The sequence below is a fragment of the Phoenix dactylifera genome, chromosome 2 (genome assembly GCF_051530095.1).
Source record: "Phoenix dactylifera cultivar Ajwa chromosome 2, Ajwa_hap1_PhDact_Kaust_v1.1, whole genome shotgun sequence".
Taxonomy (NCBI): Eukaryota; Viridiplantae; Streptophyta; class Magnoliopsida; order Arecales; family Arecaceae; genus Phoenix; species Phoenix dactylifera.
The window spans coordinates 48126335-48149734 of NC_143191.1; the positions used below are offsets into that span (position 1 = coordinate 48126335).

General features: G+C 37.0%; 1 protein-coding gene across 4 annotated transcripts; it reads right to left on the reverse strand.

Moving 5' to 3' along the window:
* Positions 1-915: 915 nt before the first annotated feature.
* LOC103718037 (N-acetylglucosaminyl transferase component family protein / Gpi1 family protein) lies at positions 916-23043 on the reverse strand. 4 transcript variants are annotated; one of them, XM_039117558.3, is made up of 11 exons: positions 22869-23043; positions 14036-14079; positions 9736-9931; positions 5362-5820; positions 5134-5274; positions 4935-5038; positions 4630-4848; positions 4046-4540; positions 2719-3146; positions 1431-1524; positions 916-1351 (listed from the first exon to the last, which is right to left on the reverse strand). In XM_039117558.3, exons 3-11 carry the CDS (start codon positions 9910-9912, stop codon positions 1240-1242), a joined length of 2229 nt encoding a protein of 742 aa, XP_038973486.2. In that variant the 5' UTR covers positions 9913-9931; positions 14036-14079; positions 22869-23043; the 3' UTR covers positions 916-1239. The 4 variants fall into 4 exon arrangements, with proteins under 4 accessions (XP_038973486.2, XP_089785244.1, XP_008804900.2 ...); XM_089929118.1 differs by having other exon boundaries at positions 5362-5814; positions 22869-23042; XM_008806678.6 differs by lacking the exon at positions 22869-23043 and adding an exon at positions 14173-14312 and having other exon boundaries at positions 5362-5814.
* Positions 23044-23400: the final 357 nt, after the last annotated feature.

Sequence of the window (23400 nt, forward strand, 5' to 3'; positions counted from 1 at the left end):
TATACATGTATATATATATATATATGTATATACATGTATGTGTGTCTATCTATGTATATATACATATGCATGTACATATATGTGTGTGTGTATATATATATATATATATGTATGTATGTATATGTATATATATGTGTGTGTACACACACATATGTACAGACACATGTATACATATAGACAGACGCATACACATGTAGATACATATATATATTATCCATGTATAAGGGCTATATTCTTCAATCTTGAGCAGACTAGAGCTGTGTTAACCATGCGTGCGGGCGTGCCTATATATATATATATATATATATATATATATATATATATAGACATCTGCTTATTCCATAGCAATCGTGCCGATCACAGCTGCTTATTCCAGCAGACTGCATCATCAAGCACACATCTCAATGCATCACTGTAGGACGACCAGCTGTGATTATCGATGTGCATGGCCACATGATGCATCACTGTAGGATATAATTTCTCCTGCTCAAGTGGAACATAAACTAGTTATGCAAAGCAGCTAAAACGGCTGAGACAAATACCCCCGTGTGTTGGAATTTGTTTTATCCTCTCTGGAAGGAAGAAATCAGCACTTTGAGCTTTATAATAGCAAGCTCTTACTTGCATCTACTTCATATAAGTTAGCTAGGGGGAGTATAGTGGCAAGAGAAATTTGTTTGCTCATTCCTGCCGGATTTTATTCAACCAGCTTCTGATTTCAAGAGTACAGAGCAAACAGGAGGTCCAGCTAGCTAATGAGCCAGGAAATCATGAACATGACCGCACAATGATCATCATGCTCCAGAACAGACTTCGATATCTTTTAGCAAACTTCACTAGTACATTAACATATCCAGCAAGGAATCCCTGAGCAGATGATTTTGCACTATGCAACGCAACATAAAACGCCATTAGTTTAGTTAGAATCAAGACAATGAATTATATTGCAGAACAAAATTTTTGATCCAACAAACAAATAAAAACTAATATTTGAGCAAACTACAAAATTTGCTAAATTTCTGGAATGAAATGATACTATTAACAAGGTCAGTGCCCCCCCCCCCCCCCCCCCCCCCTCCCCCCCCCCAACCCAACAAAAAAAAAAAAAAAATCCAAGTTAATCAGCAGCTTCAATGTGAAAAACCAATAGAAAAGATTGGAGTAGGCGGGAGTCATGGTGCAAAATCTGTCACGTCAAGATTCTGTCAGGATGTTGCAGATTTTAGCCTGCAATCACCATCATAATCTGAATGAAAGCACAGCATCATGGCACAACCTCCAATATTCGCGAAAGTTAATGTTCATCCAGGGCAATGTGGGAGGCAGACTAGTTTGCAAAGTAGATGGGATTCTGTGGGCAAATATGTGAATTTTTCAGTCAAGATAAATGACAGGATGTCATGCATAGAGTAACAGAAGGGTGTAATTACCTCTGACCACTGAGGACTCCATATGCCAATGATGGGCCGAAGGATGGCCTGACCCCACAGAATATATTCCGGTAATGTGGTGCGATAATTTTACCTGCGACGATGAGTCTCCAGTGTTACGACTTGCATACCAATACTCGAAAACCAAGGATACAGTATCATTACAATGCCTTTTCCCTAAAACTCACTAATCTGCACCCTTGTTTCCCCTGAAAACTTGCTGTTCCATCTGGGCCAGCACAGGAATTGATAGTACATTGTATTTGATAAAGAGAACAGCATACAAACTATCAAACAAAGCTTCATTTCAAACTTTTTATTTTTTTGGTCATGTTTAATCCCCATTGATGGCCACATCTCATGTAGGTCATATGTCATAACTTTGGTCCTTCGACCAACATAGCATACCTCATAATATAATTCGAAATGTCAATCTTACATGATTTAAGTGGTTCTTGGGAATTAACATTCGCACCCTCCTTGACCAGCCATGCCCAGAAACTTGCATTGCCCAGAGATTTTTAAACTAGCAGTGTATCTTACCAAATTTACAATTTTTAACAAATCAGAGGAGTAACCATGAACAGTGTATGTTCATAATAGAATTTATAAAGAACATGATGATACCTTAATTTGTTTTATATCCAGAAGTACAAAATCCTTAGTCAAAAAGAACACAAATGCAAGCTTTAATAAAATGAAAAATGAAAACTATCAAAATTGGTTTACATTCTAATAGACACCAAGTTTAAGAAATGTGAAATTGGAAATCACAGACTTCCCATGAAAATCTGTTTTTAAATTCCTCACTTGATGTAACAAGGGATAAACCTACATGCATGTAGCAAAACAATTACCCCCTCCCTGATTTTTAATTGCATTAATGATACATCAAACTGTTTCACCATGTTCTTAGCAGTTATACCTGCAAGAAACATAATGCAGGTACAAAGAATAAAGATGAACTACACAGATGGAGGCTGCTACACAAGTACTGTGACTACCGTCTCACAGACTTTCATGAGAGAAACAATAGACAAAAAGGTAGTCTATCCACAGACAAATCCAAAAAAGAATATAGCAATAAAATGGACAGGGATAAAGGTGTCTACGTTTTACCTGTGACAATGCTAAGAATTGTAAAGAGAACTTTTAACAAGCAATGAAAAAATATAAGGCAGGTAAAAAGGTGTTTGACAACAAAATATATATGGATGGCCACTGAGGGGTATTAGATGAAACAGATTATGTAAAAAAAAGATAGAAGACAGACAAAAATGGATTTTACCTATTGTAGCATAATTACTACGGAGAAGTGAAACCAAAGTTTTTGATCCTCCCTTGAAGAAGCAAGCTGTTTTCCTTGCATCCAAATCGGATGACAGAGAATCACCTGACAGTCCATCACCTGCATAAGTACAGGCAGTTGGACCAGATATGATTTCAAACCATATTCCAGAGGGAAATCTCCTTCTTTGTGCGATCCATAGTAAGATTTCAGCCAAAGGAGTAGCATGCAGGACAGAAATAGTGATCTCGATCATGATGCAGATGAAAGTGATGGTGGTACTCAGCATGGTGAAAAAAATGTAGAATACAGAAGTTGTTGGTAGAAGAAGTAAGAGAGGTGTAAAAAGAAGTGAACCAACGACATGCTGCTCAACTGTGTAATCGTAACTATCTAACCTCTGCCGAAGAGGATTCCATTTTCGTCCTCTGCCATTGAATAAATAGCACAGTTAGCTCATGAGAGAAGCTATAGAAGAATCAGTACAACCATAATGAAGGCTCAACAAATCCTTCCATGCATGCATGGGTACGTCTGTGTATGCATGTTTTGATGGATAGAAAAGATTTGGAATGAATGGATGGAACTTTAACAAGCTAACAGTCTATCATTCCATTTCATGCATGCATGTGTTTGTGTTAATGAGAGAGATTTAACTTATTGCAAGCTCAGCTATAAGGGTGGAATTGATGTAAATTTCATGTGAATATGTCAGCAACCTAATCCAGAGATGAGTATTGCTAGAATGACATGGAGCAAATACCCCACTCAGCTAATGTATTTGCAACAGTGAAGTCACGCTCATATATATTGGCATGTGTTGTAGCAATTTCAAAGTTATTCATCATATCCATGAATTCGTATACTATTGTAAATGCATACCACCCATTTCCAAGTTTTAAATGCTTTTCATATGGGCCTTCATGACATAAACAATACTTAAAAACTTGTACAAGAGTTAAGGTGCACTTCATTTGAGGCTCAGTGCACCATAATTAAATAAAGGTTGTGCGTACAAAGGATTCTGTGCTGGTATCAGTTTGTGAAAACAATTGGCATGCCATGATACAAAGAGATTCATAAATATGCCAATTATTATTTGAAAGATGGTTAAAAACACAATAAAACTAGTTTCTTTCTTAAAGCAACACTAGCAATATCTATTTTGTCTAGAGACTGGAAGAATTATGATCATTTCCAATGATATTGTTGAAGTTTGAGAAAGTAGGATACTATTCATTGCAGCATTAGTTCATGAATATATGCCAATAGATGGAACGTATCTCCTATCAGCACCTGGGGATCAGACATCCCCACCTACTGTTACCTGAAAAGGCGCCACAAAGATGCTAAAGCCTGGATCTGTTGTGAATAGAGAAATGATATCAACCAATGAAGAGTCAAAACATGCAATGTTGCAAGCTTAAGCATGTCTATGCACAAAGCAGCTGGTACGGTCAGGCCAAAGACAATTCCGGACAATGCAAGCCCCTCGACGAAATAACTGAGATAAGTACTTAGAAAGAAACAGAGGGTAGAGAAAATTTGAATTGCATTGAGTGAAATCATGCCAAGAAGCTCTGCTAGTTCAGTATTCAGCTTGAAGCCTGCAGGAACACCCATCAACCATACACAACCCAAGCGCAACAGATTGTCTGTTATGCCACGTACCACAATCAAAATCCAAAAGCAAACAGCTTCAGCATTAGCCAACAATGCTAGACCAATAATAATACCAAAAATAACATCCATGGCAACATTAGACCACATGAAGTGCTTCCGTAATGCAGATCTGTGTGCATATTCAACATTTGATTGGGAACTGCATATCGGATAAGTCTGCAACCATTAGAAACATGCAAAAGATTCCAAATACAAAATCTAGTAGATGTTTCACCCATTTTTATTTACCTGAAACCAGTACCTTGAAGAATTACTGGCCAATACAAGAACTGACAACTGCGTATGTGCACGTTCTTCCACGTGTGAGCGAACATCTTGGATAAGATAAAGAAGAAAGTTTGAGATCCATAACTCAGAAACCTATAGAGTGCTTGAAGTAAGATGTATCTAGCAGTGGCAACTGAGGCCACCAAAACAGCCATTGTTTGCCATACTGTGGATACCAACCTAAGCGAAACAAATCAGCATTAAAAAATTGTAAAGAAACAAACGATACTATTGAAGTTACATATTTCTCAAGAATAAGAGATTACGTGGATATCCAAAACAAGTGGATCACAGGATCAAAGGTACCCATATGCTGCTCCAGCAGTACCTTAGCAGCCGTTGCGCAGTTAAGTGCCAACATAACTGAGTCCTGTAATTCGGATTTTGATGATGCAGAAATTAAGTGCTAAGTATTCAAGCAGTGGAAACAACATAAATCTATACAAATAAAACTCCTGAGCTTACCAAATCAAGAAGCATTGGTTTCTTGTCAAGCTCATTTACCCAGTTTGGTTTCTTGAAAGGGGATCCCACATGCCCAGAAGAACCCCAAGAGCTCAAAGAGAAATGATTTCGACCATAGGTTGGGAGCTCATATATTATAAGCTGAAACATAGAAGTAAAATTTATAAAGAGTGCAGCAAGGAGATACCATTTGGAAACAAGTAGTGATGATTTTCTTAACTTACATACGTGGACATCATGTGCTGACAATGTATCGCCATTAAGATGCATGTGATGCAACTCCGGGATCTCTTTGCACAAGATTCTTTGGGATTTACAGAGTACTTGAATCCAGTTACCATTTCTAATAAAAGACTGCCGGTGAGGTTCTGTAAATTGATCTAGCTTTTTGCAACCACAATTCCATCTTGCACAATTTTCATCAGATGTGTCTGCAAATAGTTTCTGATGGCACTGTTGATTCACCCTGTCATCACTATGAGTTTTTAATGAAGAATTTTCTTCCACTCCAGGACATTCTAGTCGCTCGCTATTGCTTTTCCTGGGAGAATCATTGTTTTGGGTGCCCATCAATTTCAAAACTTTACCAGTGCAATCTGCAGTGCAGTGTCCAAGAATAGAGATTGTTGACAAATCTTGGAGTCGCAGAGGCATAGCTCCATTTACAGAATGAAGGATTTCCTGAATCTATGGACAAAATTGGTAACATTGCAAAGAGATTGGTAACAAAAAACATGCAGTAACCAAGAGTTGACAAAGCATGTAGCCTTTGATAAGGAGACTAATTATGAGCAAAGGCTCGCAAACTTTCACCATGCATGCAACAATGGAGAACATGCTTTTCAATTTGTTGTTGATAGAATTCACCATGAAGATAAGTTTCTTGATGCTATAGGGTAACACAAAAAAAATCTTCATTGATCATAGATCACGCCCCATCAAATATAAGGGTGTATTTGAAAAGATACCTAAATCTACATAATAAATCGGTTTTCTTTGAATTCAGTGTTGATTGGAAGATATACTGTTACAGAAAACTACATATGCAGATATTCTGATATAGTTTCAGTTAAATTACGCTGAGTAAATCTTCACTCTGATCATATTACATTATAGTTAGTAAGTCCTTCTAGTCAAATTCTATTGATAGTTGAGAAATTAGGGACGTGTTGGGGGGAGTTGGGCTCTGGAATGGAAATAGGAATGAGTGACTCCCGCTCCAACCCTTTGGTTGGAAGGAGTCCCATTCCCATTCTAGGGGGGAATGGGAATCTTGTAATCTCCCACAATCCAATCCTGGCTCTCTCTCCCCCAATATTTAAATCTCATTCTGCTAGGTTTACTTTTAAAAAAAATTAATTTTCCAAAAATACACCTCTGTGTAATTGATTTTTCAAAAATGCTCCTCTGTTTAATTGATTTTCCGATTCTAGATACAAACTAATCATGTTGGGGAATATGGCCATTCCAATTCACATTCCAATCCATTCCAATTCCAGTCATCAACCAGACACGCCCTAAGTATAGATATATCTTTGTTGAGAACTTAGTTTCCCAGTAGAGGAGTGGATGTGCTAGTACTCATTGCAAAAGTAGGGAGTCCTCAAAGGAATTAGGGCGAGCAGCATACTAGGAGCATTATAACTAAAGAGTAATACATTTAAAAATAATAAAAGTAAAGTCCATTAGCTGTTGCTATTTAAGGCGGTATAGTGAACCATGAAAAATAATAACAATTATAGGCAGCAAAGGGAGCGTCGGAGTTAAAAAGCTAGATTCTTTGTAAGCTTTGGCACTATAAGTAGAAGATTGTGGCTAGTCGGGTCCTAAAGTCATAGTTAAAACTTCCAGAATAACAATTGAAGACACAGATATCATCCTCATTCCTACCTGAGATATTCCATGCAAGAAAAAAAGAAGGGAATTCCAAAATGACTTCCATAGATTCAACTTTGTAAATTCAAAATAAAATGCATGAGGTCACAATCGATAGCTTAGCAATGTTATGAAAGGACTAAAAATGTATAATGATGTACAAACAATTTGAAGCAAGTTTTTAAATTTTAGTATCGAATCCTATACCATTTTTCAATCGGAATGGCATGTTTCGGTGCTCATGGCTACATACTAAAACTGACAACTTAAAAAAATGGAAAAACTATCGGTAAGCACCAGAATAGTTGGTCCAATACCATCAATATGCATTGATACGGCCAATATGTATTGGTACACAGGGTTTTCACATCCTAGTACTCATACCGGTGCCAATTTCACATTGGAATAGTATGGTATCAGCTGTAGCATCCTGTTCTGGCAGTTTCTTAATCCATGATTTGAAGAAATAATTCCTTACAATATGTGACGAAATAGAGGTTTCATACAATATAATGTTCAATCCTTTTATGCTCAAACAATTCTTTGACTTAAGTACTTCTTTGCCCATTATATTATTACCAAGTATATTGAGAAAGGTTGGAACTTCAAAGAACAGACAATCCTTAACAGAAACTAGAGACACAAAGAGAGTTGTGCATGATCATTTATACACCGGCAAATGCTTAAATATGAGGGAACCAGACTACTCATAAGTCCAAGGGTGGAAAACAAAAGAAAGATGGACAGTCTTTTTAGCTGTTACAGATAACAATCATCTATCTGGAAAACTTGGATAAAAATCATTTACATAAATAAAAATGAAGAGAAGATTGTCTTGCTGAAGGGTGGAAAACAAAAGAAAGATGGAAAATAATCTTTTTAGTTGTTCTAGATAAAGCTTTGACTTCGAAGGATAGCAATGTCGAGGATTGTAACGTAAAAAATAATACTAAACTTAGGCAAAGCTGAAAATGAGATGTCGAAGGGAAAGGCATTTGATCTCAAACCCACTCAAGTCAACTGATCTAGTAAGTAGAAAATGATGAAAAAAATCCTCTGCCATGATTTCCTCATGCCCTCTTAGTGATCTCCTCCCAGCCACTCTAAGCGAGATCGAGAAACTTTATCGTCACCATTGTTGATGTTATCGCCGCATGAGCCATGTCACCATGGGTTGCGCCAATGCCTCGTTGTTGTGGAAGAGAAGCCATGACCACCATGGGTAGAGGAATTGGACCATTGTCGCCTTTATCATGGGAGCAGGGTGGGTTATCACCTCAATTTCATGGAAAAGAATCTGATGTGGAGAAGAAGAATAAGGAAGATAGGAAGAAGTATGGAATTAATGGATAATTGTTAGGTGTTAGGAGCCAAAGCAAAAGTGAGAAGGAGAGGAGAGTGGATCATAATCATATCATAGCTAAGTCCTCCCCTTCTTCCCCTCTCCTCCTTTTCTTCCCTCCTTTTCTTTCACTGGCTTGAAACGAGAAGGCTTTTGGGATCTAGGTATTTCAGACAGGGTGATGGCGTAAGAAAGGTATATTTAACGGGAAAAGAAAGCTAGTTTTATTCAACCATGGTTGACGTGTGGTCGAACTTGGAACCTATGGCCTACCCATTGCAGCAGTTCAGACAAGTCAATTAGTTCCAAACACTGACTACAATTTGTGCAGGCTTCATCTCTATTGATAATCTAAGGCAGCCTTCAATGAATGTAATTAAACAACGACAATGTTAGTTCATGAGATCGAAGCTTAGATGAATTGTGCAATGAAATTATCAAAAAATGTTTTAAGAGATGTACTCAGATTTTGCCAAACCAAAACAAATTATAACAAACAAGTTCAGAATGTTAATATATCCATCCATGCATAAACAAAAACACATTTAAGTGTATAAGAACATCCAAATTGAAATCAATGGCCAAGAAACAAGATAAAGCAACAAATTATCTTAGTTGTATTATATAGAAAATTAGAGGATAAATAAAGATGATTCAAAAATAATGAAAAGCAAGTAGATGAGATGCTCGTTAAATGCTAGTGATAGCTACTAGCCAATGAGACCTCAGGATATATGAAAGTGCAATATATCTAATGCCAAGTTGGATACGAAGCAAAACTAGGGGCAAAGGGTCAAACTAGTCGTGGATGAAGAACTAAAGATCTATTTAAAATGATACTCATATAACAAAGCTTGGTGAAGCCTCATTAACATAATGGTGCTAGATTATGTTCAGATAATCTTAAGGACCATAGATAGTAAATGTGCTTGAGGACTTTCAAAAGCCTTACAAATGAAGAGAGTCTTGACAGAAGTCAGATAGGATTGTCAAAACACCTATGTATTTAAAAAGGCTTGTTGGCTATGATCATTCTAGCATACCATTATTGGTGATGAACCAATAGCATGTAGTACATAATAACCTTGATTCCTATGTTCATTCCTTAACTTCAGCAAACAGGCAGCTCAAGTGCATATTATAACTACGTTCTCATAAGAATCCTACTCAAGCACATTTTCTGCTTCATGCAGATATATGTTATCCATTAAACTGCTAGATTAAATGCAGATATGTCCTAAAGATGCTAACGATGAATAAATAAAATGTTTCTCAACCTTTTTCTTGTTATCAAAGCATATTTCTTGGAGTAAATTGTTAGATTAAATAGAACCATATCCTAAAGGTGCTGCAAACGAACTAAAATTGCTCACAACTTTCTTTACCTGAAGACTGGATTGAAGAAGGCAAGGCGAAATCTCATGTGGAGAAATTGCAGTAGCCACAATGATGTCCAGAGAATTTACAGAACATATATACCAGCCAAAAAGTAAGAGATTTGAGTTGGGCTGGGAAGATAACAGCTGCTCCGGCCACCATAGCCTACATTTCTTTCTCAGCATCTTTATATCACATACATTGCTGCATAGGAACCAGGAAAAAAATATATGAGTGAAAATAAATTTTTTTTAACGGAGAAAAATAAAACCACAAACATAAAAATGCATTTTACAAAAGTAGAAAAATACAGATACTCCTTCACATGCATGAAAGATATAATTACATTTACCTACAAATTAAAGATATTTTCTTATAAAATTTTAGCAGGAAAAATTCATCCCCAGGCATGTTGAAAAACTCTCCTCTAAGCTAGTGCATAATATCCATCCATAATTTCATGCTACAACAGAAGAGCACAACAACTGAGAGCGAAGAAAAGTGGAGGGAGAGACCATACAAGGCTCAGCTAAAGTATGCGATAAAATAATTGAAATTATTCCAATTGAACTCACCTAGGAACAGGATAACTAAGTAAGATCCAGATATTTTCCTTCATATCTGTTTATGGAGTTCAAGTTGAGTGCAACGAAGAAAGAAGGAAAAACTAACAGTAAAATTGAACATAATGAATAAAATGATTTTGAATTATTTTCTTCATGAAAAGCAAGGTTAGAAATTTGACATATTGTGATATGCCCCATATCATTCATGTACCATCATAGTACAAGATGTGGTATGCCTCCCATATCTACTCACAGTTCGCCAACTTGGATAGTAGCCCCCATGTAGATACGGCATGCAGCTGCATTCACCATATGGGGCTGAGATGGATAATATGGTTAGACACAAAGAAAAACATCAATTTTTTTATCAAGGCTTGCAATCTCAACCATATAGAGGACTTGATGTACCATCACGAAGAAAACACTAACTTTTTATCGAGGTCTGCAATCTCGACTGAAGACCTCCATCTCAATCCCTCACACGGCTTTGCAATCATCACCTCTCTCTTGATCGTAAAGAAGAAGAGCTGATAAGCCTAATGCCAAATCCTTTTTTATGATGATGAGATCCTATAAACCATGAATTCTTGGCTCTTGACAGATATCTCTATCATCTGATAAAAACACCAAGTACCTCATATCTTGCATGAATCCATTTATGATAATTTCGTGCTTCTTCAATTTTCCTTTTTTTTTAACTTTTCTTTGTTGCTTGCTAGTCTCGTTTATTTCTTGGTTGAAACTCTGAAAACTCATAACCAAAATTCCCACAACTACTAAATCACATCTGGCCTATGCTGACGCTAAGTGTTTCAAACTTGTTTGGAAGTTTATGCACATATCAATGATTAGTAGCTAATACCTGACATCAATAGATTTCAAAATCGGCTAACATATATTGTCATCTAACCACATAACAAAATTTGTCTAGAGATTTGCTCGCCGAAGTCTGCTCGTGCCTCATGCAGCTAGATGAGTTTAACTGTGCTTCTTGAGTGCCATATAGCTGCTATCATATATGTGGCGACTCTAGGACTTGTGAGTGACTTCTCCAGCAAGCAGTCATAACTAGAGTATGTTCTGGAAGTAGTTCTTGATACATTAAGGAGGGTTATACACATTCAGAAGGAGAAGCCTTAATTTTCCTATTTTTGTAGGGAATAGGCACTCTATGATATGCTAGTGGAGTTGTGAGGTGTAAGTATATACATGTGTTCGTGCATCAAGGGATGCTGAGATGATTTTTGCTTGAATGAGCTATTAATTATTGTGCAAAGGGTGAGGTGTCAAGGTTACCTTTGCATGTTATAATGGGATGTACAAAATTGAGCAAGAATTTAGCAGACCTTATCCAACAAGTCTCATGAGGCAAGGTTGTGTGACATGATCAACGAGAGCGGCTTAAACACGAAGAAAAACATTAAATTTTTATCATGGTTTGCAACCTCAACCATATTATCCTCTCTTAGCCCCATATGGAACTGTTTTTCTCAACCTAGACCCCCATTGTATTCTGCCACAATAATTGCCTTGAAACAAAGGTACGTTGTACCGGCCTGAACCGGGTGGTATGAGGCATATTGTACCGGTTCGGTACCCGTACCCATACGGGTGGCGTACAGGCACTCGATACGCCAAAAAAAAATCTTATACCGTACCGACACTGTGCTAGTATGGCACAGGTACGGGGTTCGATACCAAGACGGTGAACCTTGCTTGAAACTATTCTTATTTGTGTTACCAGCATGCAAAATCTATAAGATATAGTTATCAATGCGTCATTTTTAATATACAAAACAAATCAATGGAAAGTTTACCATATCAAACAAGCCAACTTGCATTAACAATAAAATTAAAACAATTTCTAAGTAAAACCAAAATATTTTCCTTGGAGGATGCCTACCTTTTGTCATAAGTGTTTTTGTGTGTGCGTGTGTTGGAATTCTAGGAGTTTTCAAAGGGAAAGAAAAGATAAACTTTTAAGGACTTATTTAACTATTTTATGATGCATTCGATGGTATAGTGCTCGAAGATATGATAACTACAATCATATTTGAAATGAAACTAGCAGGGGATGGGGAATTGGGGAATAATGAAATTGATAAATTTCCAAGTAAATCACCTTTTACCACATATATTTACCAAAGTTGAGATATTATGATGATCTGTATCAATAAGTTTGAAGTTTGAAATTCACCATCATTCTGTCTCCAGATATCCCAACTCCAACAGCCAGTGCACCACTCTCCACACACAACCCTATACGTCCCCCAACTTCCATCCAATCACCACTTTTCATTCCACTAAGATCCTGCAATTTTACATTTCCTTTTGACATTTCATCCCACCCACCTACCCCTTTATGTCTCAGATTCTTTCACCTTAAAAATAGGAGGTTGAAAGGTTCAAAGGCTTCAGCAAAATGAACCATACAACATTTGTCAAATTTGGTCACAAGAAGCAACCAAAATATTTGATCTTCAAGCTTTTTAGGCATCTCAGATATCATTGAACATGGCCAATGATGTAGCATCTTAATTTACATGATCCACAATATATCACGGTATACAGCAGACAGGAGTACTAAAGTTAAGTGTCATGGGCTCATGGCTTAAAACTTGGGCAATATGCAACAAAGTTGAAACCCTTGTGTCATAACAGTTGTCAGAAACACAAAAGAAAATTCATGTTGACCATCGTAGTCTACAAGACAAAAGTTATAGCCTACAAGCAACATAGACAAGTGTCAAGGCTTAAAGCCTATCCAAGCTGCATGACTGCTTGCTAGGTGTCATCCCACATAAAGAAATTATCAAGGCAATTACAACCCAAGAGGATGATTGAGGGCCTGGTTGAATCTAGACACTACTTGCATGGCAAAGAGACCATCTAATCAAAAAGTGAATAATTTCTTTAAATATTCAAGAAATCAACCAAAAGTTTTACCATGTTGGCACCCACCAAAGAGGTAAATTATCATATAGCAATTTGAAAAATAATTTCTAAAATCTAACATAATACAAATAATACCAAATATCATGAGTTAAAAAATAACAGAACAATTTTTGTTTTAAAAAAAAAGAAAGAAGAGATTGAAAGAAATTGGCATACAAGATATTATATCATTCGTCACAGCAAAAAAGTGACCATCATAAGTTAATCTGTGCCCCACACAAAATTTTTGAGTATTAGGATTCCCATGCAGCTAGCAATTGTTGCAAAGTGAAAACCCTGAGCTTCTATACAAAGATACAACATTTAAGATGAATCTAATGATGACACAAAAACCAAGATCTAGCACCACGTACACAATCCATTAAACCAACAACTCAATTTTCTAATGGAACCCTAAATAAAACCCTAAATCACCAATTCTACAAGACAAAAGAGAATGCCAAATTCCTAGCGGATAACATAAATGTATTGGGGAAAAAGGCAAAAACAACAGTAGATTACTATCAGGCAAAAGGAATTTGGATTCTTTAAATCATACATGAACGTTCCAGGAGCAAACAAAGAGAGCACAATTATGACAATATGATTGCAATAAAAATTACAATTTTGAATTAAGTAACCATCTAAACATCTTACTCTCTTTGTTTCTACCTTCCTTGAGACGAATATATATTCAAAAAAAAATCTTTTAGACCCTAAAAGCCTAACGCCTCCAAAGAAAAAAAAGATTGATATCATTAAGAAAAAAATGCTATAGCAACAACCCTAATTATCTGAAAAAACTCACCAGCGCCATCGAGCCGACGGTATGCCTCCGCCTTGATATCGGATCTATACAAACCACACAAAAAATGAAAAAATCAGAAAAGAGAGCCCAAAAGATCTACTTGTGAATGGAGAAAAGGCGAAGAACAAGGAATCCACAATGCTTTAATCCCTCCAGCGTCGCACCCAACCGGGCTGGGGAGAAGAGGAGAGCCGCGAGGAATAAGACGAGTACGTATAAGCCCTTCTCTCGCTAGGGCAAAAGTGTCCTTTTGAGATGCAGATCCGCCGTTTGACGATTTACACCAGCGGGACAATGGCTTCGAAGGAGGGCATGCGGACGGCAGATATACAGGATTTTCGACGCGAAATATACGATGATGCGTGGAGTTCGAGCCGAGCGCTTGGCGACTTACCCAACCCAGTAAAATTCGACCAGACTCATATGAGAAGTTGGGTTGGGTTAGATCATGTGCTTCGCTAAAATGTCAATACTCCAAATCGGCTCTCTTTACTCAGCCGCCTACTCTCAGCTAGATTTGGGCAACGGGCCGTGCCGGGCCGGCCCGGCCCAGGCCCACCGGGCCCGAGGTCTAAACGGGTCGTGCCTGGCCCGGCCCGCTTATGAAGCGGGCCGTGCCGGGCACGGCCCGTTCAGCACGGAACGGCAGCCCGGCCCGGCCCCAGGCCCGTCTATTGACGGGCCGAGCCGGGCACGGCCCGCAACGGGCGCAAATGGGCCGTGCCAGGCACGGCCCGTCTGGTGAGGGGGGGAGAAAAATAGCCGTTTCCAACGGCTATTTTGGGAAAATTCCAATTTTACCCCTCCCAACAGTCCAAAAACGGCTAAATTGAGGGGTATTTTGGGAAAAAAATTTTGGGGCTTCTATAAATAGCCCTTTCCTCCCTCATTCTCACCACACCAAACCAATTATTCTCTCCTTCTCTACTACTATTATTTCTCTCTTCTAAAGTGCTCTTCTAGCAATTTAATTTTTAGTTTGTATTTAGCAAGTGTTCAAGTGCTACACAAGAGGAGGTTCCTGTTGAGAAGAGAAGGTCACTCCTGTTGAGAGCACAAGAGGAAGCTCAGAATCTCAGCTCTGCCTCTGCCCTCCGACCCTCTACTCAATTCCTCCTTGTGGTTAGTTTTTATTTTTTGAATTCATCAATTTAGATATGTCATCTTTTGAGGAAAGTCAGTTTGGCATTTCTCCTGTTTCTGAGGGAGAAGAAACTAATCCCCAACCCCATGTTCCTAGTTCCTCTAGAACTAGTGAACCGAGTGAAGATCAAACCTCTTCTCGTAAGAGGACTAGTGCTGTATGGAATGAATTTGATAGAGTTATGGTTGATGGAGTCTGGAAAGCTAAATGTAAAAAATGTGCCAAACTTTATAGTTGTAGTAGTAGTGGGGGAACAGGGCATTTAAAAAGACATCAAGAGAGTCATAGGATGCATGATTCTCATGCTCAAACTCAAAGTACCCTTAATATACAAGGGGGATTACTTGTAGGTAATTTTGCATATAATCATGAAAATCAAAGAAAGCACTTGTAAAATGGATAGTTAAGGATGAATTACCTTTTAGTTTATGTGAATCTTTTAATTTTGAAGAATATGTTCAATTAAACCTACAACCTGCTTACAAAAGAACTAGTAGGCGTACATTTAGAAGAGTAGCTATGACTAACTTTTTAGCAATGAAACAAAGTTTAATTGAAACACTTTCTACTTTAAATGTAAAAATTTCATTAACTTCTGATATTTGGTCAGCATCTGTAGGTAGTAATTGTTTTATTGCCATTACTGCTCATTATATTGATAATGATTGGCAATTAAATAAACGTATTCTTGCTTTTCGTGCTTTTGATTTTCCACATTCTGGGCAACAAATTTCAAATGTTATTTATCAAACTGCATATTCATATAATATTAATGATAAAATTATGTCTATTACTTTTGATAATGCATCTAATAATAATTCTGCTGTAGCATTATTAAAAGACTCATTGCATCCTATGTTACATGGAAATTTATTGCATATTAGATGTGCATGTCATATCTTAAATCTTTCTGTTCAAGCAGGCATGGGCATGATTCAAGATGTGATTGGTAAAATTAGAAATGCAGTTTCTTTTATTCATGCTTCAAGATCAAGACTTCAAGAATTTAAGGAACTATGTATAAATCATGGTAAACGTTTTAAAACATTTAAACTTGATGTAATTACTCGTTGGAACTCAACATATAGCATGATACATGATGCATACCCATATAAAAACTTATTAAGTGCATATATTAATGATCGTGGATTAGGCTTTACATTGACTGAAACTGATTGGAATAAAGGAAAAATTTTGGAAGATTTTTTGCTTAGTTTTTATAATGCTACCAATGTTCTTTCTGGTATTTATTATCCAACTTCATGTTCATTTTTACAACAAGCATATATAATTAGTCAAAAATTTGCAGAACATAGATATGATGATGTTTTAATGCCTATTATTGACCTAATGGAATCTAAATGGAATGAGTATTGGGACAAGATATGTCCTATGCATAACTTAGCTGCTGTATTTGATCCTAGAGTTAAATTAAATGGCGTGCTAATTTTACTTGATGCATACTGTGAAAATATGAATCAAGATTCTGAATCTGCTAAAAATGAGGTAAAACAACTTCTTTATGATATTTATGCTATATATGATGAAAAAATTCGTGGATCTAGATTTTCCGTACAAACCTCTATTTCTTCTTCTAGTAGTTCTCGTTCGTCATCTATTTTTTCATTCATTGCACAGAGAAAACACACACATGCTTCAAGTTTATCTTCATCTTCTTCATCTTTAAGTAGTGAACTAGAATTTTATTTACGAAATGATCTTCAGTCTGCATATGATGAAAATCAAATAGAGAATCTAGATGTATTATCTTGGTGGAAGAGTGTTAGAAATCAATATCCTGTTATGTCTGCAATTGCACGCGATATTTTAGCTGTGCCGATGTCCACGGTAGCATCGGAATCCGCTTTTAGTGCAGGTCGGCGTGTTCTTGACGAAAAGAGAAGTAGGATGACGGGCGAAACGGTGGAGATGCTTCTCTGCTTCAAAGATTGGTTGGATGCTGAGGCAAGACTTCAAGATAAAGGTGGACATAATACAACATCCTCTGATGATGATGATACAAACACTACTGAAGACTGAAGAGTGAATACTGATTCACTAAATCACTGATGATTAGTAAGATTTCTTAATTTTTAATAATTGTACATTTTTATTGTATTCTGGAGGTCAGACCAAGGTCCAAACCTCGGCCCTTTCTTATTGTATTCTGGAGGTCAGACCAAGGTCCAAACCTCCCTTCATGTACCATTTTGATTTAAATTAATAAACTGGTAGGGGTCTATGCCAAACCCCCCACCATTAAGGTGGCTTTATATTCATAAATCCTTAGTTTTCAATATTTATTAATTTATTAAAAAAATTTATGAAGCATTAATTTTTATCGGGCCGGGCCTAGCCCGGCCCAGGCCCGGACCGGGCCAGGCCCGCGGGCCAAGATCGGGCCGTGCCGGCCCAGGCCCGAAGCGGGCCGTGCCGGGCCCGGCCCGCGGGCCAGAAACCCGTGACCCCGCACGGCCCCCTTAAATGGGCCGTGCCAGGCACGGCCCGGTACTGTAGCTAGCGGGCCGTGCCAGTCGTGCCGGGCCGTGGGCGGCCCGGCCCAGTGCCCAACTCTACTCTGAGCTCCTATAAAACTTTCTATACTAATATATCATCCACTATAAAATTATTTCTATGTAATGTAAAGAAAACTAGATTTTTTTTTTACTCGTTTGCATAAAAAAATAATAATAATGTAGACATCAATGACAAAAGCAACGTATATTAGCTATTACTAGTAATATAACCCTTGCGATGTGCGGGATATAATTTTTTCCCTTTGTTTTCAACTATTTATAAATACAGTATAGCAGTTTAATAAATTATTCAAAAAATAGAAGGTTTTGATAAACAAATTTCTATTGCATATTAAGTAAGAATATTAATGATTGTTAAGCAGAAACTCTGTCTTTAATACTGACATCTATATGTCGAATAGAGAACTTCATAAAAGTCGAGTCTTTATGTGCAATACATGAAATAAGATTTTCTCTCAATTTTTCAACTATTCTTGAATGCAATATGATAATATAATAAATTATAGTAAATAAAAAGTCTTTAATAATCAATTTTCTATTGTATATTAAACAATAAATTTTAATGATGGCCGAGCATATTAATATAAGTGTCATTAATATTTCTTGCATATTAAGTAATGAATTTGAATAGTGGCAAAGTATATTATTATCCGCATCATTAATATTAGAGTCTACATAGCAAATGAAGAACTCTGCACAAGTAAAGCCTCCATTTTAAAGATGTACTAGATTATAAAGCATGGATATAATTTTTTTATTTATTTTTGAGTTGTCCTTGAAATATAATATAGTAGTATAATAAATTACATTTTAAAATATTATGCATGTTTTCAAAACCACCATGATGCCATTACTACATTGTAATAATCGTTCCTTAAAGTTATAGAATAAATTAGATACGGGCAAGCTAGAATATAGATTATACTAAATTCTAAGGCCATAGATGTGTCAATTGACTTGAATTTGACATAAAACTAAATCACGACCATGTAATTATCATATATGATGTTAATATATTTTTACAATGAATTATATATATGTATATATTATTACATATAATTATTATATTATATTAAATAAATTATGAATGTTAGATATATTTATTTTAAATATTAAATAATTTTTTTGTAATTATTAAAATGTCTATATAGAAAATTAAAAGCTATTATTCAGTCGTGTGAAATTGTTCGTTTATATTTCCAATACCAGCTATTTTGTTCCATTAGTTCAACCAATATATAGCTTTCACATTATTAATGATGATGTGGATGCTAGCAAAATTTAAATTCCATCATTAATATTAATGTCGATGCGGTGAGGGGAGAGCTCAACACAAGTAGCACCTCTATTTTAATTTATATAAAACAAATAATAGATGATAGTTAATAGATTAGAATAACATGGGAAATATGTTATTAGTGAATTATTTATTTCATGTTCAAGTATACAAGGAAGATTTGCAAATCAAGTTGCAGCAAATTTGCATTCTGGTCATGTTGGTTAGAATGGTACAAGGCACATATCTAATGAACATGTTGCTTGTTAAGTCAAATGAGACAGTGCTTAAAGATTATTACCAAACCAACTGCAGTCTTGTTCTATCCGTAAGGATCACATCAAAGTACTTCCTTAAGTAGAAGTTAATATAGTGGGGGGTCAATTATAAGTCACTATGTGTGACATTATTGCACTGCTATCATCTCTTTTTCCTCCTTTGGCGCGTAGCATTAGTTTGCTGTGCCCATCCATTAAAATACAAGGAGCTCACCTGAACATTTCTAATTGATTGCATACTATGTTTTGAAAAGGACTGACTTTCTATAATTTACATATTTTTTGCTTTTACAACAGCAAATTGAGCCTTCGCTAGATTTTTTTGCTTACCACAAGATCATTTGAACATTGGAAATTAAGGAGGTTTACCTGGTAGGTTTTGCTTGTTTTGTATTATTATTATTTTTTTTTGAGCGAAAACAGAGGTAGCTAGAAGCTTCCCCCTAGTATATTATTAAGAAGAAGTAAATTTACACGTAGAAAGAGGTGCAGAAGATTGGGTAAGAGGGAAGAAAGAAACAAGAGACAAAGTTTATGATAGAGAAGCAAGATTCCTCCACTGATTCTCCTCTGTTTCCGCTGAGTATATATACTCCCAACTATAAAAAGTATGCAGTACCTTTTGAAGGATGAAGTAGATGGATCGATTCCTTTTTAGAAAAATTCTCTCATTTTGAAGGATGAAGTATGTTTTGCTTGTTTTATAAAATTGATAATCACCATTAATATCACCAATATAGAACTTATAAATGAAGGTCACCATATCAATGCTCATTTACAAGTTGCGCAGGAACAAAGAACCAGAGAGAGAGAGGAGAAGAGAGACTACTTTCGCAAACAATCAAAAGCAATGTTGCTGTTGTGGCTAGAACAGGGTTTTCTTGACGCCAAATACAAAGGGAGGAAAAATTTACCTTCAAGAATCAAGACAATATGCCAACGAGTCTGGGCTATTGAAATACGATCAGCAATCACTTGAAATTTTCTCACATATAGAAATAACAGATACAAGTTTTCTATGGTGAGCAATTTAAAATATCGTACACAGTGTAGGATAGATGATGCGGTCCCTGCCTTCGCACACCCTTTATGTCACCTTTCTCTCAAAACACTAGCCTATGAAACAGAGATCAATGAGGAGTGCAAGTAATAGTTAATTCAGGAAGGCCTCTCAAGAGGAATAAAATGCAAGAATAGTGTTTCCACAAAACCATGCAGAAAATGATGACATCTGTTACATTACATTACAAAACATTTATTAGTGTGGGAAGTTATAGAACATGATATACCATGCTATATGGAGTAAGGGGATGATGGAAAAGCTGCAATAAAAAGTCACATAGACCTCATCCTAAGATGAAAATCAGGGATTGTAAAAGAAACCCTAATATCAGCATGTAAGAAAGTGGATATTGCCGTGATTTCAATGAATAATTTTCCACACTTTTTATTGATAGAAATACTATATTATATACAAAGTGGTAGAGAAGCTAATTAAGGAAACATGTAAATAGTAAAGCTAAAATTGTGCTATTGTTACAATATACAGTTATAGAATTCAAATTTAGAATCAGCTCCAAATATAGAACATTAATGACAGAATATTTGACATGATTTTAGGCTAGAATCCACGCATGCTTCCCTTATAAGCTCCAAATTAATGACAGAATATTTGACATAATTTTAGGCTTCACATGCTCTGTTTTGATTTGAGTAGAATCCATGCATGCTTCCCTTATACGCCCCCGCAAGATTGAGCTTCCATCGACAAGACCAATCTTGTTACGTGGCAATTTCGTGCGTTGTTTTGACAGTGGTTTTGTTAATAGATCAGCTAGTTGGTCTTGAGTATGTACATGTCTGACTTGGAGGCTTTCTTTTTGCACTAAGTCACGCACAAAGTGAAGGTTGATTTGAATGTGTTTCATGCGCGAATGATTGACTGGGTTAAAACTGAGATGTGTGGCTCCGAGATTGTCACATAACAGCTGGGAAGATTCTTTGATTGGAAATGCGAGTTCTTTGAAAAGAGTGGACAACCACATTGTCTCGGAAGCCGCATTAGCTAGTGCCCGGTATTCAGCCTCTGTTGTGGATCATGCAACTGCTCTTTATTTCTTGGAGCTCCAAGAAATGGGGTTAGATCCCAAAAAACTGATATATGCAGATGTTGACGTGCGGTCATCCGCATTTCCAGCCCAATTGGCATCGGAGTATGTTCTTAATACCGGAGTTCCAGCTCTGTGGATCTGAATACCATAAAAAATGGTTTGTTTTAAGTAGCGTAGGAGCCTTTTGGTTGCTGTCCAGTGATTTGTAGTCGGCTTGTGCATAAATTGAGAGAGTTTGTTGACTGCAAATGAGATATCTGGACGTGTCAAGGAAAGGTATTGAAGGCTGCCAATGATTCTACGAAACTTTGAGCTGTCCACAACAGCAGTGCCATCAACTAATTGTAGGGATTGAGTTGTAGAGAGAGGTGTTGAGACATCTTTCGCACCACTCATACTTGTGTTGGCTAAAAGTCACGAACATATTTATGTTGTGAGAGAAATAATCCTGCCCGAGTAGGAATTACTTCAATCGCCAAGAAAAAATGAAGAGAACCCATATCCTTGAGAGAAAACACGTTACCCAGCTGCTTAATAATGTTGGCCACAAGAGTTGAATTATTTTCGGTAATGATAAGATCATCAACATAAACCAGGAAATAACAAAGATTTGATCCTTGACTGTAAATGAAGAGAGAGGAGTCTGCCTTGGAATTGTGAAAACCTAGTTGAAGAATAGCATTTTTGAGTGCTGTGTACCAAGCCCGGGAGGCTTGTTTAAGCCCATAGATCGCCTTTTTTAACCTGCAAACATGGTTAGGTTTGGACAAATCTTTGAACCCCGGGGGTTGCGCCATAAAAACAGTCTTAGTTAATTCATCATTTAGAAAGGCATTGTTGACATCCATTTGCCTCAATTCCAATCCATTCATGACTGCAATAGATAATACAGCTCTAATAGTTGCTGATTTAACCACGGAGCTAAAGGTTTCTTTGTAATCAACACCAAAACGTTGATTGTAACCCTTAGCAACTAGACGGGCTTTGAATCTGTCCACTGGCCCATCAGCATTCCTTTTTACTCGAAATACCCACTTACAGCCTACGGGTTTACAGTTTGAAGGTGGTAAAACTAGGTCCCAAGTCCCATGTTTCATTAGAGCAGTGAGCTCATTGGACATGGCCTCATGTCAGTGAGGTTGAGAAATGGCTTGGTTCACACTCGTTGGTTCGATAGTCTGGGGAAGAGGATATTTGGACACGGTATGGATTTGTTTGGGTTTGAAAATTTGGTTCATTGATCTTGTGGTCATGTTATGAGTACGTTGGGGAGGATTATTTGTTTGGGTAGGGTTTGTTAAATCCGGATTTGGGAGATTATGATCTGGACCTAGATGTGTATCAGTAGAAAAATCATTAGATTGTGATTGCAAATTTAAAGAAGAAACAAGCCAATTGTCATCTTGAGGAGGATTCGGATGGGTGGTGTTGTGATCTATAGCTTGCAAAACAATCATGAAGTAAATAAACAGAGGGTCTAAAAGTACCTGGGGAGGATGCAACAATGGCAGGGGAGCCTTCCGAAGGTAGCGATGATGCTGGCGCGCCGGACAATGTTGATGAAGACACTGCAGTTTGTTGGGCACCGAAGAGGAGGGGAAGAAATTGGTGAGGTTCTCGAATGTTCTGGGTTGGCACAGAAGACATGGGTGGAGACGGGCTGGAGTGTTGTTGATTTTCATCAAACAACACGTGGCGTGAGATGAAGAATTTTTTTGTTTGTGGTTCAAAACACTTGTAGGCATTTTGAGTCAGTGAATAATCAAGAAAAATGCAGGCTTTGGATTTGGGCTGCATTTTATTTGAGTTATAGGGCCATGTGAGAGGATAACAAATACACCCAAATTTTTTAAATTTCAAATAATTTGGTGTTTGACCAAAAAGGACTTCAAAAGGTGATTTTTCCTGTAGGAGAGGCGTTGGTTGTTAGTTTATGAGGTAAGAGGCTGTTTGAAAGGCATAGGGCCAATACAAGAAGTCAAGATTTGCATCATGAAGAAGTGTAAGACCCATTTCAAC